This window comes from Seriola aureovittata, chromosome 8 (genome assembly GCF_021018895.1).
Source record: "Seriola aureovittata isolate HTS-2021-v1 ecotype China chromosome 8, ASM2101889v1, whole genome shotgun sequence".
Lineage (NCBI taxonomy): Eukaryota > Metazoa > Chordata > Actinopteri > Carangiformes > Carangidae > Seriola > Seriola aureovittata.
The window spans coordinates 6,633,204-6,649,078 of record NC_079371.1 but is presented as its reverse complement, the minus strand read 5'-3'; the positions used below and the strand labels follow the sequence as shown (position 1 = coordinate 6,649,078).

Sequence of the window (15,875 nt, the reverse complement as noted above, 5' to 3'; positions counted from 1 at the left end):
TAATAAATACATGATATCATACAATATGTGAAAGCCTTTGTGAACAGTCTGAGTGATTGGATTTTTATGCAAACAAAATAAGCTCATGAACCTAAGGCAGAGACAGAGAGAGTGAGCTTAGGAGGATTACTCATAAAATGTGGGTGCCAGACAGAGTTTAAAAAGAAATATTTGTCCAAACTTCGTATGTGAGCCCCTATGAGCAAATGTGAGACTTCAAGGCCATTCATTTTAAAATGCAGACAGAGAAACGGAGGAGAGGGTAGATACAGGGTCCAGAGTAGAAAAAAAGAGCAACTGAATAAACAGGAGGGAGAGACAAGATGTTGACTGGTTATATTATGATTCTAATATTTTTTCCAACTTATTTGCATATACTGAGGGTCAAAATATTAGAAAGAACTAATAGAATAATATGATAAAATTCAGAAACAAAATAAACTACCTCAAAAAATACAACAGAATTGAATCTGTTGTATTGGACTGAATTATAACGTACAGCATTTTCTATTTTTCTGCACACTTACAACATACTTAAGTATGTTTTGAATCTTGGGAAATTAGTAGACTATGTTTTGATATGTTGGCTGACTAATAAGCTGGCTGATGTGCTTTCACTTTGATATGTTACTTCGGGCAAATATGGAGGCTGCTGTAATGCAAACACACAGGCTGATTCTCAGTCCAGCCCGTCCCTGAGGCCCGCTGTCTGAGCGACCACCCACTGGTCTGTTTCTCTAGCACAAGTCATCATCATCCATCACCTGGACTGGGCTAAGCACCTTTTTATAGTTGGAGGGACTGCTACAGGGAGGAAGCTTCAACCCTCTGAGGACTGTTATTCAGAAGATAAACTACGTTTACACACACTGAAGTGAACACGTTTAGTACATCACCAACACACAAACAAACAATAAGCATTAACCTGTACACATGAAGATTTATCACAGGGAGAAACAGACCCTGTATTGGCACATTCTAACAAACTAGGACGTTCCATCTTTGTGTATTAGTCAGCTGTTATTAGTGTCTTGGATGAATGATTTAAAAGATATCTGGCTGCTTTTCAGGGTTTTATTTATTTATGTAAGTGTATCTTTAAAAGATTATTCAATAATTAAAATGACAGGGCAAAAACCTCTAGCATCACAAAAATATTTAATTTACTTAATGGACTTAAAGATTATTCAATTAAAAAAAACTAACGGAGCAGCTGAAGAATTCCTCTGACTGCTATTCTGCAATTTTTTAAATATTATTTAATTATTAAGAAAGAAATACAAAAAATTAATGGAGTGTGTATATGTGTGCATGTGTAAGACTGGTACACACTGCTTGTATCCTCAAAGCTCAAAGGAATGTGCTTCATCTTTTCCTGAAAGGTAATTATAAAATATCTCTCAGACGTCCTTTCAGAAGTTTGGAAGAGTAAGAGAGACGGACGATACAGAGTGTGATGTCAAATTTGACAGTCAAAGTGAGTCCACAGGTCAAAATGTTGAGTGCAGCCTCTGAAAACCATTTAGAGAAAAAAAGAAGGTAGTACACCACTTCTGCAATAGATAAGTGAATGGTAAAAAGTGACAAAAGAAAAGTAAGTGAAAGAGAGGTCGAGGCAGAGATGGATGGAGATGGTTTGTAAAGAAAAAAGAGAAGGATGCAGAAAAGCGCTTGATTTGATTAATTGCATGAACCGCTTTCAAGCAAAAAACACCAAATGTTTCTTGTTCACCTTCCTCCAACAAGATTTTGTTTTTCACTGATCAAACAAAACAACACATTTGAGACAACAAGACCTTGGGCCCTTAGAAACTGTGATAAGAATTTTTTTTTTTCCCATTTTTGAACATTTTACAGCCCAAACAACTAATGAATTAATTCAGAAAATAATCTGATTAATCAGTAATAAAAATAATTGTTAGTTGCAGCCCTAAATATAATATGAATAATAATATAACTAATCTATGCACTAATGCAGTATACATTATGCAGGACAAATATTTCATAGATTAATAGAGGAAATAAGCGTTACATTAATGAATACTGAAAATAACGTTTAGTTGCAGCCGTAGACACACTGCAGAGATTTTATAACATTTTCTTCATCTCGTGACAATTTTGTCCTCAAACATCACTATTTTGCCTCCAAAGGCACTGTCGACAGCATGCAGTGTGAAACAATGAAACGCCTCAATCATCATCTCCTCCTCCCATTCTCCAATCAGCCCTATCATCCTTGGAGGTGATACAGCTTCAGTGAGACATATGTTACAACAATCCTCAGCAATGACACTTAACAACAACTTTTCCCATCATTTTGATGTGAAAAGCCTAGTCGACTTTTCTTTCTTTTTTTTCGCTCAAGAACCTGGAGCAACCATCAGTTGCTAAACTGCATGTTTACAGAAATTTCAAAAGAAATCTCACCGAAAGTGTGGCAGAATTTGGCAGGTGCTATGTAGCTATTCAGTGAACTGACTGTATAGTTTTTGTTGCTGTGACTGGAAATAGCCCAATAAGGTATTTTATCCAACTATCAATTTTCCACCACTTTCTTGCAGGTCCAGGTTCCCAGATATATCCCAGGCATCCTTCTCTCCAGCCATGTTCTCCAGCTCCCCAGGGACGATCTTGAGGCATTGTCAGTCTACAGCATTTTATCAGTGTAGTCTGGGGTCCTTTTCCAGGTGTACATGATCAGAATACCTCCACAGAAGAGGGGTCCAGGAAGCATCCTAAGCAGGTGGCTGATCCACCTTAACCGCCTCCTTTCAGTGTAAAAGAATGGCAGTTCCTCTCTGAGCTCCTTCTAGATATAGAGGCTCCACATCCCATCTCTAAAGTTGAACCCAGACACCAGCAAAGGAAACGGATGTAGGCTGTTTGAATCCTCTATCTCAGTCTTCCAGTGACTACCCACAAATAAGACCTTTGATCGTGAGTTCTGGGTAGTGGGTAGATCGACTAGTAAATCGAGAACTTTGTCTTAATGCTTAGCTCGCTTGTTTTCAACAATAGTCCAGTAAAAAGCATCCATCACTGCCATGCTGCACCGGCTCACCTGTTTGATGCTACATCTTAAAGGAGCACTCTTCCGATTTAGCAGTGCATTTCTATAACATTTTCAGAGCGGTGATGGACAGTTAGAAAAAATAAAAAAAAAAGATCAGAAGTGATGCAGAAGAACTAGAGTAAACTTTGTGAAGCTCCCTCTGGAGCCATAAAAGATTTTCTCAACAGACTGAAGAGCGGATCAGTGACATTTCCCTTGAACCTCATTTGTGAAAAAGAGCTTGAAATACATGGACTCCCCTCTCTTGGGGCAGCAACTTGCTCCCAAACTGAAATAGATTTTGGAGATGCTGACGCTCATCCCAAACTCTTCACAAATGGCTGCAAACCAACCCAATGCATGCTGAAGGTCACAGTCAAATTAAGTCAACAGAACTACATTACTGACACCAAGAACAAATTCGATCCAGAGGTACTCGTAGTTGAAACTCTGGACACCTCTACTCAGCATAGAGACTCTGTCCATGAAAATTAAAATTTGTTAAAGTCACAACCTTGCCAGACACACCAATTCATGCAAACCTTTGAATTGCAGGCCCCTCAGCTGGGACCAATTTGCCTTGAGAGATGCTACCAGGAGCCGGTGGGCCCAACAAAACAACTCCTTGGGTCACAGACGAACACGGCCCACCATGTTGAGGTAGCAATTCTCTTGAGGGCAAAACTCATCCCTGTTGGCCTCTAACAGACTTGACTTTCATGAGCAGAATCAAGCCTAGACAGTTTTCCTCAGATGTCTGCCTATTCAAAAAACTTGGCTTAGAGATTAACTGGTGACAGGCAAAGAGATCTTAAGAAGAGATGGGGATCAAAAGAGCGAGTTAAGAGTAACTGGGACAGAACAGAAAGGCAAGAAAGTAGAAAGTAAGTACGAAAATAAGAAATGTCTGCAATTAAGCGTTGTGTCCACGCATCACTAAGGACCAAACCAGCATCAGTTTTTGGGGCACATATCATCTTAGACATATGTTTTAACCATAACATCAATTTTCCAATTAAAGCATGCGCCACATGCAGCACAAAAAACAATTCTACTTGTGTCACAGAGTGATCGTGACAGGTTCCAAAGTTGTTGGGTAATTTCGTGACAAGCTGATCCCTCACTCAGCCTCAGGGTTTATATGTGCCCCTGGCACAGAGTACCTAGCTCATTTCTTTGCCTTTGCTCCTGAGGACCAGCTAGAAAGATTTTCCTAAGTAAACTTTAACTTTTAATCAGCTCCTCCCTGCACCATGCTGTGACAGTGACAGTTTATACGGAGCCATAATGCACACACCAGGTATACATGCTTACCTTAAAGACAGCTTCATGGGTGTGGTTAAAAAAAACAACATTTGACTAAGACAATGCAAGAGTGTGTATTTTGTTTTGTGACAAGATTGTAAACTCCAAAATGTTACTGCAGTGAGCAGCTTTTGTTTTAGTTCACCTTGAAGATGATATGCAATACTTGTTTGGAAAAATTCCCCAGGCAGAAACTTTTCTGTTGCAGGAAATCTGAAAAGCAAAGGCGAGATCAATCAAAGGACCCCCCCACTACCTCTTTTCCTGGATAACTGGAAGGTGGAGGTGAGATAAATATAATCAACAGCTTGTTCACAGCACACCTCTAGTCAGAGTATACAAAGTGACTTGCCATAGAAATTTCCACACTATTTCATGTGCATTCAAGAAAATGAAAGAGCAGTTTGATTCATTTAAGTTATTGTTCGAGCTTAAATGCCAAATCTTCTCTGGGTACAGCTTCTAAAATGTGTTTGCAGGTTGTCTTCGTCTTGTAAGGTAGTAAAATGAATATCTTTGAGTTTTTGAACTTGACAGAACAACTTCAAGATGCCAACTTTGAAAATTATGGAAGGATTTTTCACTTATTAAATCACTTATTTAAGAAAACAACTGGCTGATCAATCAATAATGAAATTAATTGTCAGTCGCAAGAATTATATACTGAAGTGATAACAACCAAACCATCTCCATGAGAAATGAGCAACTTCATCAGCTGAGGAAGTTGTAACTGAAAGCTTCATGAACAGTTAGTAAGTTGGACCGTGTTTAGAAATTTTAATGTTTTTGTCAAGCTGCCTTATGATGTTACATAATCGGAGGCCTTTAAAAAGTGTGATTCTTTTATGTGAAGACACTGGTAGAAGAAAAGGTGTGGGTAGTGGTGGTGGGGGTGTGGGTGTGGGTGGGGGGATTAATATGATATTATGGCTTACTGGGGTTTGGGGGGAACAGGGTGCAGGTCTTGCAATGGATGATCTCTTTGACTGTTGGTATTTCCTGGGAGAGGGGTGCAGGCACGATACCGAGGCCGGGCATCATGGGGTTCAAGGGGGTAATTCCAGCCATCATACCGAGGTTGGGGTCAAAATCTGGAGGCAGGAGAGAAATATGAATGAGACGAGAACGTAGTAAAATGTACAGTAACAATCGAAGACAGACTTTTTGGTCAGGTATCACCTCAGCCCATATGAAATCCATTAAGTTCCAGTTTCACGTTGTGTACTTACATCCTGAGTGATAGTTTTGTCAACATCAGTGACACACAAGCAGCAAACACATAATGGAATACACCGCCATTCATGAATAAATCATCTCGTAAACAACATGCATATTTTAAAAAGTTTTTCGGAGTCACTCTCTCTCTGTCACTCCTGTTGATTTGAGTGATGACCTTATAGATAATGTTCACAGTTGTGTCTAAAACCTACGTAACATCAGAAGCTTTATTTACAATATTGATTTACACTGCAGCTGGGAAAATATGTGCACGCCTACACACACACACACACACACACACACACACACACACACACACCCACACACACACACACACTGGCATCCTTAGCCACCACATGTGCTTCTATGTGCACAAGCGTCCCGGTATGGAGCTTTTTGAAATGGAAATGACATTGGCCTCCAGTATGTGCCTCAACATCACCTGCAGAGGATTTGGAGTTGACAATTATGCCGCAGGGTGTGTAATGTTTATGCACCTGTGTATGTGCATGCAGGAGCACTGCTCACTAAAACAAATCCTTCACTAGAGATTATACACACACTGTAATATACTAGACATGTAACAAAATCAATCTGACACACTGGCTAAAAACAATTTTACAGACAGTGCTATTTGCTGACTGTGACAGATGATGAGATGAGCATCATGAAATGTATAAACAACAAGAAACATAATGACAAAAGTTTAAATATTTGATGCGATTCCTTTAGTTTTACCCACCTTGGTTTCCAGTTTTTAGTATTGATTTTAAGTTTGCAGATATGGTCCTACAGTATCATTACACCCTTAAGTGTTAAAAATCAAATGAAACAAAATATATATCATGGAAAAGGACGTGTTAAAGATTTTATTAAATTGACTTTTGAATTTAACAACTTAAGCTTCCCAATGTCCAAAAAGGTGAATTTTATGATGAAAATTTGAAATCCTATGCCTGTTATTAAATTAAACTCATACCTACAGTCCATTCATAATTACAATTACAATGATAATAAATATTCACCTCTGAGAATAGCAACAGAGAATAACAGCAGCAAACATTATGTGGGTTCCATTTCAGTTGTGACTGTTCTGATCTTCAATAGTAATACCCAGTGAAGGAGAAATAATATTTACTGTTCTACAGTACACACCATTACTGGGAAATAGATCGCACATTAACTCATAAGTGATTTCCTCTAAATCTACTGTAAGAGCGAATATGGATGAATGAAATGACACTCAGTGAAGGAGAATCAAGAAATATGCACATTACAGATGACTTGCAATAGGTCCCCGGAGCAGGAGAGGCTGTAATAAATACAGCAGACTGATAAAAACGGCTGAAGGACAAAAGTGAGGAGAGAGAAACAGAGGCCAGATAGAGAAAAGAAAACAGTCCAAAAAGAAAACGGAAGTAGCCAGGTGAACTACATTAAAGGAAGATGAATGGAAAATATGTCTGTTGATGACCTCACCATCAGTCTCTAACTAAGAGTCAGAGTGAGAGGAACGGGTGATAAGAGGGTCCCGAGTTGCCAGGCGATTGATGACTTCTTCTGCACGTTAAGGTGAAGGAAAGGAAGATGGATAGCAGAAGGGATGATATAAAAAAAGAAAAAAGTGTGGAGGTTGGTGCAATAGCCAGCCTGAATACCAAACACTGCGTATTAGAGGACTGAGGAAACAAAACAGAGTATACACTAAGACTAAATTCAGTGTTGTGGGAGTTTGCCCTACAGGCAAAAACATTGTAAAAATATCTTGGAAATAATAATTCTGGAAATCATGCTCCATTTCCTGCCAAGCCAATGCTGTACTATTCCAGGGGTAAAATAAAGAAACATGCTTATTAGTTCATGCGTTGTATACTGGTGCAAAAAAAAACTACATTTCTGCTCATACGGAGGGAACGATCTGGTTACATCAGGGCATGACTGGTGTAATTTCACTGCAGTGCTGCTCACGGTCCCACTGGAGAGAGAGAGAGTATATGTGTGTGTGTGTGTGTGTGTGTGTGTGTGTGTGTGTGTGTGTGTGTGTGTGTGTGTGTGTGTATGTGTATTTATGCTCATCCATCAAGAGCCTGAAACCTGAAGCAAGCATGTAGCAGAACCGTGCGCAATAAAGGAGATTATTTACTTCTTCCTAAGGATTTCCAGCAGAGTTCTCTCATCTTCATTTTTCGCCTGAGGACATGTTTTTATCACCAACATACCATTATTTCCTCCCTCCTTCATTGTTCCTCATTACAGTGTACGCTGTAAACAGACACAGATGAACATGCACATCAGCCTGGTGTATTTCATCCACTGTATGTATTTACGCAGTTTTTGAAGGGATTTGCTGTTACGTTACAGATTTGAATCCATTTTAGATTGTTTCTATTAGAGCACATTTTACATTTGAAAAAGCATTATTATTATTATTTGACTGTTCATGCTGTAGTTTGTTCCAGAGTTGAGGTGTCCCGACAGAAAAACACTTCCCGTCATTTTGTGCCTGTAACCTTTGCAGATTTAAGGGAACAGATGTCCTACAGTACAAGATTCCACAAAAAAACTTTTCCAAAAGTGGCACCACCTGATTCAAATTTTAAGGTGCAAGGTATGGATGTTAGAGACTGTTGGTTTTTATTTATAAATTTAGAATTTCTTTCCCATTTTCTTTTCTTTGAGAAAAAAGTGTTTAACTATAATACTCTTGTGCTGGTAGCTGACTTCAATAGGGTGCATTTACTGTAAAGGCAACATCTTGGGTTTAAAGCTGACCTGGGTCATTTGTTGCCTGTCACCATCTATTTTTTCTCTCTGTAATGTAACAGTGAAAATGCCACAGAGAAAAAGCTTTAAAATAAAGCCAGGCTGCAGTACAACAGTAACGTCACAGGAGATCGATACGACTTTAAAATCAATCCTAAATCACATTTGTAGCCGATCATGTGGGGGCAGAATGAGGTTAATAAACAGCTGATGCCGCTGAGCACTGGGCTACAAGCAGTCAGACATCTCCATTCACTAACCACTGCTCGTAATGCTACGGGGATGGGTGGATGAGTGTGTCATTGTAGTACATTACACTTAGATTTATCCCTAGTTCTCAACAAAAAATGTTGTATTTATTCTGACTCTTATGGCTACTGGAACAATCCAGCGCCTGGCCTGATATTCCCTCCATTATGTGTAGTGGTAAACTACTGATGTATTTGACTGATGTGGCTTAGAGTGAACAGTAACATTTTTCCAACTAGATATAATGTATTCTTATGGTTTTAACTATGAAACGGGGTATAAAGTATCTTGAGTTTACCCCACAACACTTCTTGAAGGCAAGACTTTTACTAGCAATGGATTATTTTTATGTTTTGACTATTACGTTGAAGAAAAGCAGCAATTTTATGAGCTCTGGGAAACTGCGATGGCCATATTTGAGACGTTTTAAAAACAAAACAATTCTTGTTATCAAGAAAATAATCATCAAACTAAATGATGATGAAAATAATTGTTAGTTAGAGCCCTAACTTCAGATAAACATTAGAATTTCTCTCAAAGGGGGACATTAGTGTGGAGAAGGTCTACAGAAAACAGAGCTCAATTTTAACTAGTCTTCAATAATTCGGAAAATTCTGCTTTTGCATCTTAAATTTCAACTCATGCATTCTGTTTTGAATATTAGAAATGGAACACATTGTATTAACAGACACTGAAATTTCATTTTCGCAATCTCTTTGAAAGGAAAAACATTCTCAGATAATAAATGATGTATATTGAACAGTTCAGCTGAGGTACAGCATGTGCTACTAGCCAATATGCTGTGCACTCAACAAGAGAGCAGGTCTTTTTGACTCAGTAAAAACTCCACAGAGGGATTTAGAGCGCATGAGGGTCCTCCAGAAGAAGAACAACAAAAGAAACCTGGGGCTGGGTCCACCCACACACAGCCATCCTTTTTAACATGCTTCTCTATGAGCTTTAGTCTCATGCTCATGCTGGAAAGCTGAAATTCACAAAGATCTCCCTGCTAACACCTCGTCCTTGTGCAGTAACATGTATGAGCGCACGTGCACACATACACACAATGTTGGCCAAACGTTATTGCACACGTTCTTCCCCCTTTCTACCTCTCGTTCTTCTCCATCACATACTTTTGATGTTAAACAATTTATATCCTGGAGGTTTGTTCAAAGTAATGACATTTGGAGCTGCCCATCAATCAGGAGGAGCAGAGAGAAGACATTTTGATTGTGTGAAGCTTCTGGCTATCAATGTCATCCTCCTCTCCCCTCCGCCTTCTTTCTCCTCTCTGACTTGCGGAGTAAACGTCGCTTCTAGCAGTCAGCGGCGTGTGGGGGGGTTGGAGGGGGACACGGGCAGTTGATGTGAGGAATGCTGGATAATATTCTCTAATGAGGCGAGCTAGCCGTGGCACCTGGAACCCAACCAGTGGCTGAAATCTGCCTCACTCAATCTCTGCCAAGAGTCGCCTGCTTTGGATTTTCATATGAAGATGTCCGACTTACAAGAGCATTTATCCACCTGCAGGATTGAAATAAAAACTCCTTCCTGTTTATAAAAGTTATTCTATCCCCCTATTCCTCTGTGTCTAAATAAGAATCAGATTCCTTATGTTGCCTTCCAAAATCCATCTTCTTTATCTGACACCTCCATACTCAAATATCTATCCCAAATCTAGCCCACAATCTAATATATCTGCCATGGATAGGACTAAGTGTCTGAAAGTCCCTTTTCAGTAGCCCTATAACTACTGCTCTATTTTTTGCCAGACATACTGTATATCCACAGTAAGGGAGTCTTTGCCTCTCCACTCTGTCTGCCTACACTCAGCCAAAAACCTCTGGCATTGTGACAGTGCAGCTCCTGAGCAGTCAGCAGAAAAGGACACAGCACCCGGTCCAAGGATTGGAAAATGCTTACGGCAAAGGAATGAGTGTCATCTAATGTATTTCCTGACGTAAAGGTGAGCTAATGTGTGAGAATAAGGACAACCTGATTCATATTTGTGTGTGGGGGGCCACTCCTCAATTCATATGGGCAGCACCGTTTTGATGATTGGTTATGAGCAATCACACTAAGTCACAAAGTTTTCATATATTCCATTGTGGTTTTGTGTCTGCGTCTGTTAGTGTGTACAGTGGCGGATGGGTGTGTGGCAGCCGCGGGGAAGGGATGAGGATGAGTGGGATGCAGCAGACAGACAAAGGAGTGGCTGTTTATTCAGGGAACGGTCGTCTGTCCCTCGAGCCTGTTTATCTATTCTCCGGAGTGTTTTGAGTTTGTGTGCGTTTTCAAGCGTAAGAATGTGCATCTAAATTAACTCTGATAAACTTGCAAATACATGTCTGTGAAAAGCTAAACATTTTCCTTATGGGTGAGTGTGTGTTTGTGCATGTGTTTGTGTGTGTGTGTGGGCAGCTGGCATCTTTTGTAAGTTTCACACATCTTTGACTCAAAAATGTGAGAAAAGCAAACTGGCTGATCAAACCTATCGTTCCTGCGAATAAAGACATCTATTATTATTAGGGAAGCCCATTACACATGCCTAAGATGTTACGCAGGCCTGGGCTGCTGTCATTGGTGACGCAAAACACACTTAACTTTCAAGGTCAGACAAACACAAAAATGAGAAAACCAGGCAACAGGAAACACAAGCATTACTGCTACTGTCAGTAAGCCTTATCACTGAAAGGTGGTTCCCCATTTCAAGGGTCTCGACGTTGTATTTGTTCACACTCAGTGGCCACCTGTACAACCTATTGCAATTCAATACAATAACTCTACCTTTACAAAGTTTATAATGTTCAGTTTTTGTTGGCACTGTCAGAAATGTGTTGATTCATTTCTAAGTTTATTACTGAGGTCATAGTTAAAGCTGTTGTAATGGACTACATGATACTGAGAGGTGTTTTAAATGTATTGTCCATTTACATACATGGGGCATGCAGAATATTAGGGAGACCACTCAATATAATGCAGTCAAGTACAACACCATTATTATGATCTACATGCTAAAACATTGACTTAAATTAGCACCTCTATGACAGTGTTGACAAAAACTGACACCTTACACAACAGGATGTATATTATTCTGAATTTTATCTAAATATTTCTTTTTCATGACAAGTAGCAAACCTCTGGTGTAGTCTTTGGATCAAGGCCAACTGTACTGAGGAGCTCCTTTCATATACAATACATACAGTCAAATGTCTGGGATAATAAAAACCATCTTGGGAGGTCAGTAGGTATTTTCAGAGAAATACAGAGGAGGAACTCTATAGCTGTGCATCTGGTTTTGCTTATAGTCTGGCAAGCTAGAGAGAACACTGATGAGCGCTGGGGAAATACATGGTGAACGCTCCTGGAATAGGATATTCTCTCCGTCTCCCTCAGATGTCAAAGATGTTGAAACCAGATGTTGATTTCTGCTGTTACTGCTGCAATTTTCGCTCCGTTCTCAGCGATAACACTATATCTGGGATTTCACTTACCGGGTTTGAAGCTCGCATATGACATGACTCATCTGTGTAATGTTCATGACAGGACACATTGTGAGCATCTGAGGAGTCTTTACTTTGTCCTCATGAGAGAACCAGACACTAGGCACCAGGAATCCATGTAGTCAGTAACGTTGTTAATGGTGATAATCACAAAAACATAACTTTGACCAGTTGCAACTGAATTTCCCTGTTGAACGTTTTATGGTTACAAAAGCAACACCAAAACAAATTTCGGAAACCTGGAACATTCACCCTAATCTTTCTCTGACCAGAGGAAAAAACTCTGCTCTGAAATACTGTGACTTTTCAAATTTTCCATAACCACAGGAACTCTGTCTCTGGTCTGTTTGAGCTCTTGTCTGTACAAATAAACAGAGGTTCACCTTATTATTTGAAAAACTTTAACAACCACTCTTCTACACTTCCCACAGAGTCAGTGCATTAAATCAACTCTGCACACAATCTGCAGCATAACACCAGTTCACTAGAACTTATACTGATAATCTCCACAATGATGACAACAATAAAAAACAGAATCTCAGACTGTAGCTGCAGCTGGGGCAGAACACACAATCAATATGTCCTCCAGAGACACAAAGGACCCCTCCTCCCCCGTCACACGTGGGTCAGGTTCCTTACATTCAGCTCTGCCCTGAAGTCTCGCCTGCGGATCAATACTGTCGGCCATGTGTCCCGTAGGTTCCTGCCCTCCTGGTCTGAAGTTTAGCCTGCCAGCTCCTCCCCATCAGACAATTCTCATTTGTAACCAGGACTCTGTGCTGCACTTCTCTCCTGAGCCTGACTGTCACCTACATTATCCATTTACCCTTCCCCTTAAACCCTACCCGACCTGCTTGGCGGCTTGGACTTGATGCGATGTGAAGAACTGCTATTGTACACATACCTTGGACTTACTGTATTGTGCTTTTATTACAGAGGGAGTCTCTACTATTTTTTTTCCTCATGTCCTAGAGGCTTTTTTCGGTGGAGTGTGTATCTTCTTTTAGAGTTTGGGCTGGGTCAGAAACCGCTGCTGATATTGGGCTATACGAGTTGAGTCGATTTTATTTTTATATCCCGAAATCTAACATTTTGCCTCAAACTGCAGCTTTACAATCTGCACAAACTACAACATCGTCTATCCTGAGTCCGTCCCAGTCCGTTGGCGCAGCGCAGGTGCCAGAAACAAAACATTTGAAGCAGCTACGCAAAGTGACGTCATCCAGCAAGGCTGGTACCCTGGCAGATTACTTGAATGTGAAGGGAGTATTTCTACTGTTTACAGTGCAACTGCCCTGATAAAAGATAGAAAAAGTTGTCTCTGTCAAAACTTTCCAGAGTTGCCTGTCAGTATGACAAGCTGTTGTGCAGTGTTCTGGCATCTCACTGGCCTTTAAATGTACGAAGCTGTTATTTAAACTGGACTTCCTGGATATTATCTAATTGTCTCATCGTTATATTAAACGACTTGACCCTACCAAAGCCGCCCTCTGTTTTTAATGCAGAGTTGTTTTTGGTTTGAATCCCCGCTTAGACTCTTGATTTGGAAGAGGATCAACTCCACACAAAAACTTTTAACAGGGAAAAAAACAGGAAGAAGAAACCTTAGGGAGAGCATGAAAGGAGGGATTCCTCTTTCAGGATGGACAGACATGCAATAGACAGAAGTATCAACAGTAACATCATAGTATGGAGAGGCAGAATGAGAATATTTGGCAAATAAAGAACAAGTAAAAACATATAGTACATAAGACTATAGATTGGAGAAGATTTTCTAGGTTGCGTCAGGCCATACAGTATATTCAAACTTGACTCATGCCTGAGTCTAGTCTCTCTCCCTATCCAAACACTTCTCTAACACAAACATGTTATAATAACTTCCTGACATACACAACCATTGCCCAGTTCATCTATAGAAATAAAACTGTCATCATTGTAGACGCGTACCGGGCTTTGTGAGGCTGCGGAGTGTTGAAGGCTCTGCCCACAGTGGTCTGTTTATCCAGCTGTCTGTCTGGATAAATCCACTTGGCTCGAGGCAGAGAAAAGACTTTGTGGTGAAGAAATGCATTGCGGATTCACAGTGGATGAAACAGGCAAACTATAATGAAGCACTAAGGCGCAGGCAGCCTCTTTTAATAAATGACCCCAAAACTAACACATTAAAAAACCCACTTAAACCTACATGCAGGAAACATATGACTGCTGGTTTGTGTGCACAAACACACTCACAGATCAAACAGGATAGGACAAAGAAAGACCGAATTCTCCCCTGTTGTTTAGAGGTGAAACAAAAAGGAGACAAAGATGATGTTCAGCCATGATGGAGAATCAATAACTAATCCACCTGGATTGCTTCAAAAGGCACAAGGTGCTCTGGTGGCAAGCGCTGCGTGACGATATGAGACTGTGCGACATCAGGTGAAAGTGTGTGTGTGCCTAGAGGTTTGCGCTAACAGAGATTGCAGGAAGAGCTCACAAGAAAGCAAAAACTAAGTGCAAAGAAGTTTATAAAAAGAAAAAAAAATTGACAGATTTTGGGACATTGTTCGGAGCAAACCGTGAGTTTTTTTGTCCTCATAAATTGTTGTAAACCGAGGAAAAAAGGAAAGCAAGAGGAGCGGTGCTTAAGTGGATCGCTTCCCACTTACATAGTTCTCCTGGGGTTCAACAAGTGAAGTTCTTTTGGCTGAGTGAATGCATGGGTGGAACAGGCCTGTGAGTACTATATGTCATATTCACTTGGAGTGTAGTGAGATGATAAAAAAGCAGCACATTTCTGAAATATACATATCAGAAGTAGTTTTTCTTATTCATCTGGGAGAGAAAAAAACATCACTTCACTTTTAAATTAGCTTTCAGTTACATTAATAATACATTACTATTAAAATTACTTGTCATTTGTTGGATGTGATGCACCTTCAGTTTACATCACATGTTCACACTGTTTGAGCCCAGATGAGCATTTCAGTGTGACCAAGTGCAGACTAAGTGTGTAAAGGAGCTCAGCTCTATGAAGAGCAGATGAGCAGCGTGTGCTCTAATGTAGCTCTGGGTTACAGTGGCTGACTCAGCTGTTATGAGACATAAATGAGATGTTGGGTAATTTGGGCTTGTGAGGGAGGGGGGGGTGGTGGGGTGGGGTGGGTATGGAGAAAGGAAGGAAGAAGGGGGAAACGGCATCTGTTTTTCAGGTGATCCAAGAGAGGAGACACAGATGTCCTCTTCACCCACGTCTCCTCCCTCTCCATCTCCGTCTCCTCCGTTCTTTCCTCTCTACACCACCCTTCACAAACTGCCTCTGATAGCTGAAGCTGTTTAGGCTTAAAGGCTCTGCACTCCCATGGTAAACCCACACAGGACACTTTAATTATTTTGCCTGATTAGAGCTCTTCTCAGGACTGTGTGGGTGTGTACACACTGTGCTTCACTCACATCTCCCCCACTCTCTTTAGTTTGATGCAATTGTTAGGACGGGACCAACAGCACTTTTACCATCCTTAGTGGTACAGGGGTCGAGTGAACATTGCATAACTCCAATGCAGCTGCACCAATCTTCAACCTCATGTCACATTCATGTCATGTCAGAATCACTGTAATTACCAGCTTTGGACTTGTGGATAGTGCTCACATCAACATCCAAGTTGTAATCACAACACAAAACTCTGGTTTAGTGGATATTTTTCTATATTGTCAATGCAGAGTATTTCTGACCCTCAGTTGCCCAACTCTGCAATCTTCCTGCAACAGTCTTGAGCTGTCCAAACTGAATGCTCAATCGTAAA

General features: G+C 40.4%; 1 protein-coding gene across 5 annotated transcripts in view; it reads right to left on the bottom strand.

The window, feature by feature from the left end:
* LOC130173661 (ecto-NOX disulfide-thiol exchanger 2-like) overlaps window positions 1-15,875 on the bottom strand; it is a 171,708-nt gene that overhangs the window by 34,281 nt on the left and 121,552 nt on the right. For all 5 annotated transcript variants that reach the window (XM_056383097.1, XM_056383096.1, XM_056383098.1 and 2 more), the window contains one exon: window positions 5,293-5,448. In XM_056383097.1, coding sequence (XP_056239072.1) covers window positions 5,293-5,448 — 156 coding nt within the window. The remainder of the gene's footprint in view (window positions 1-5,292; window positions 5,449-15,875) is intronic.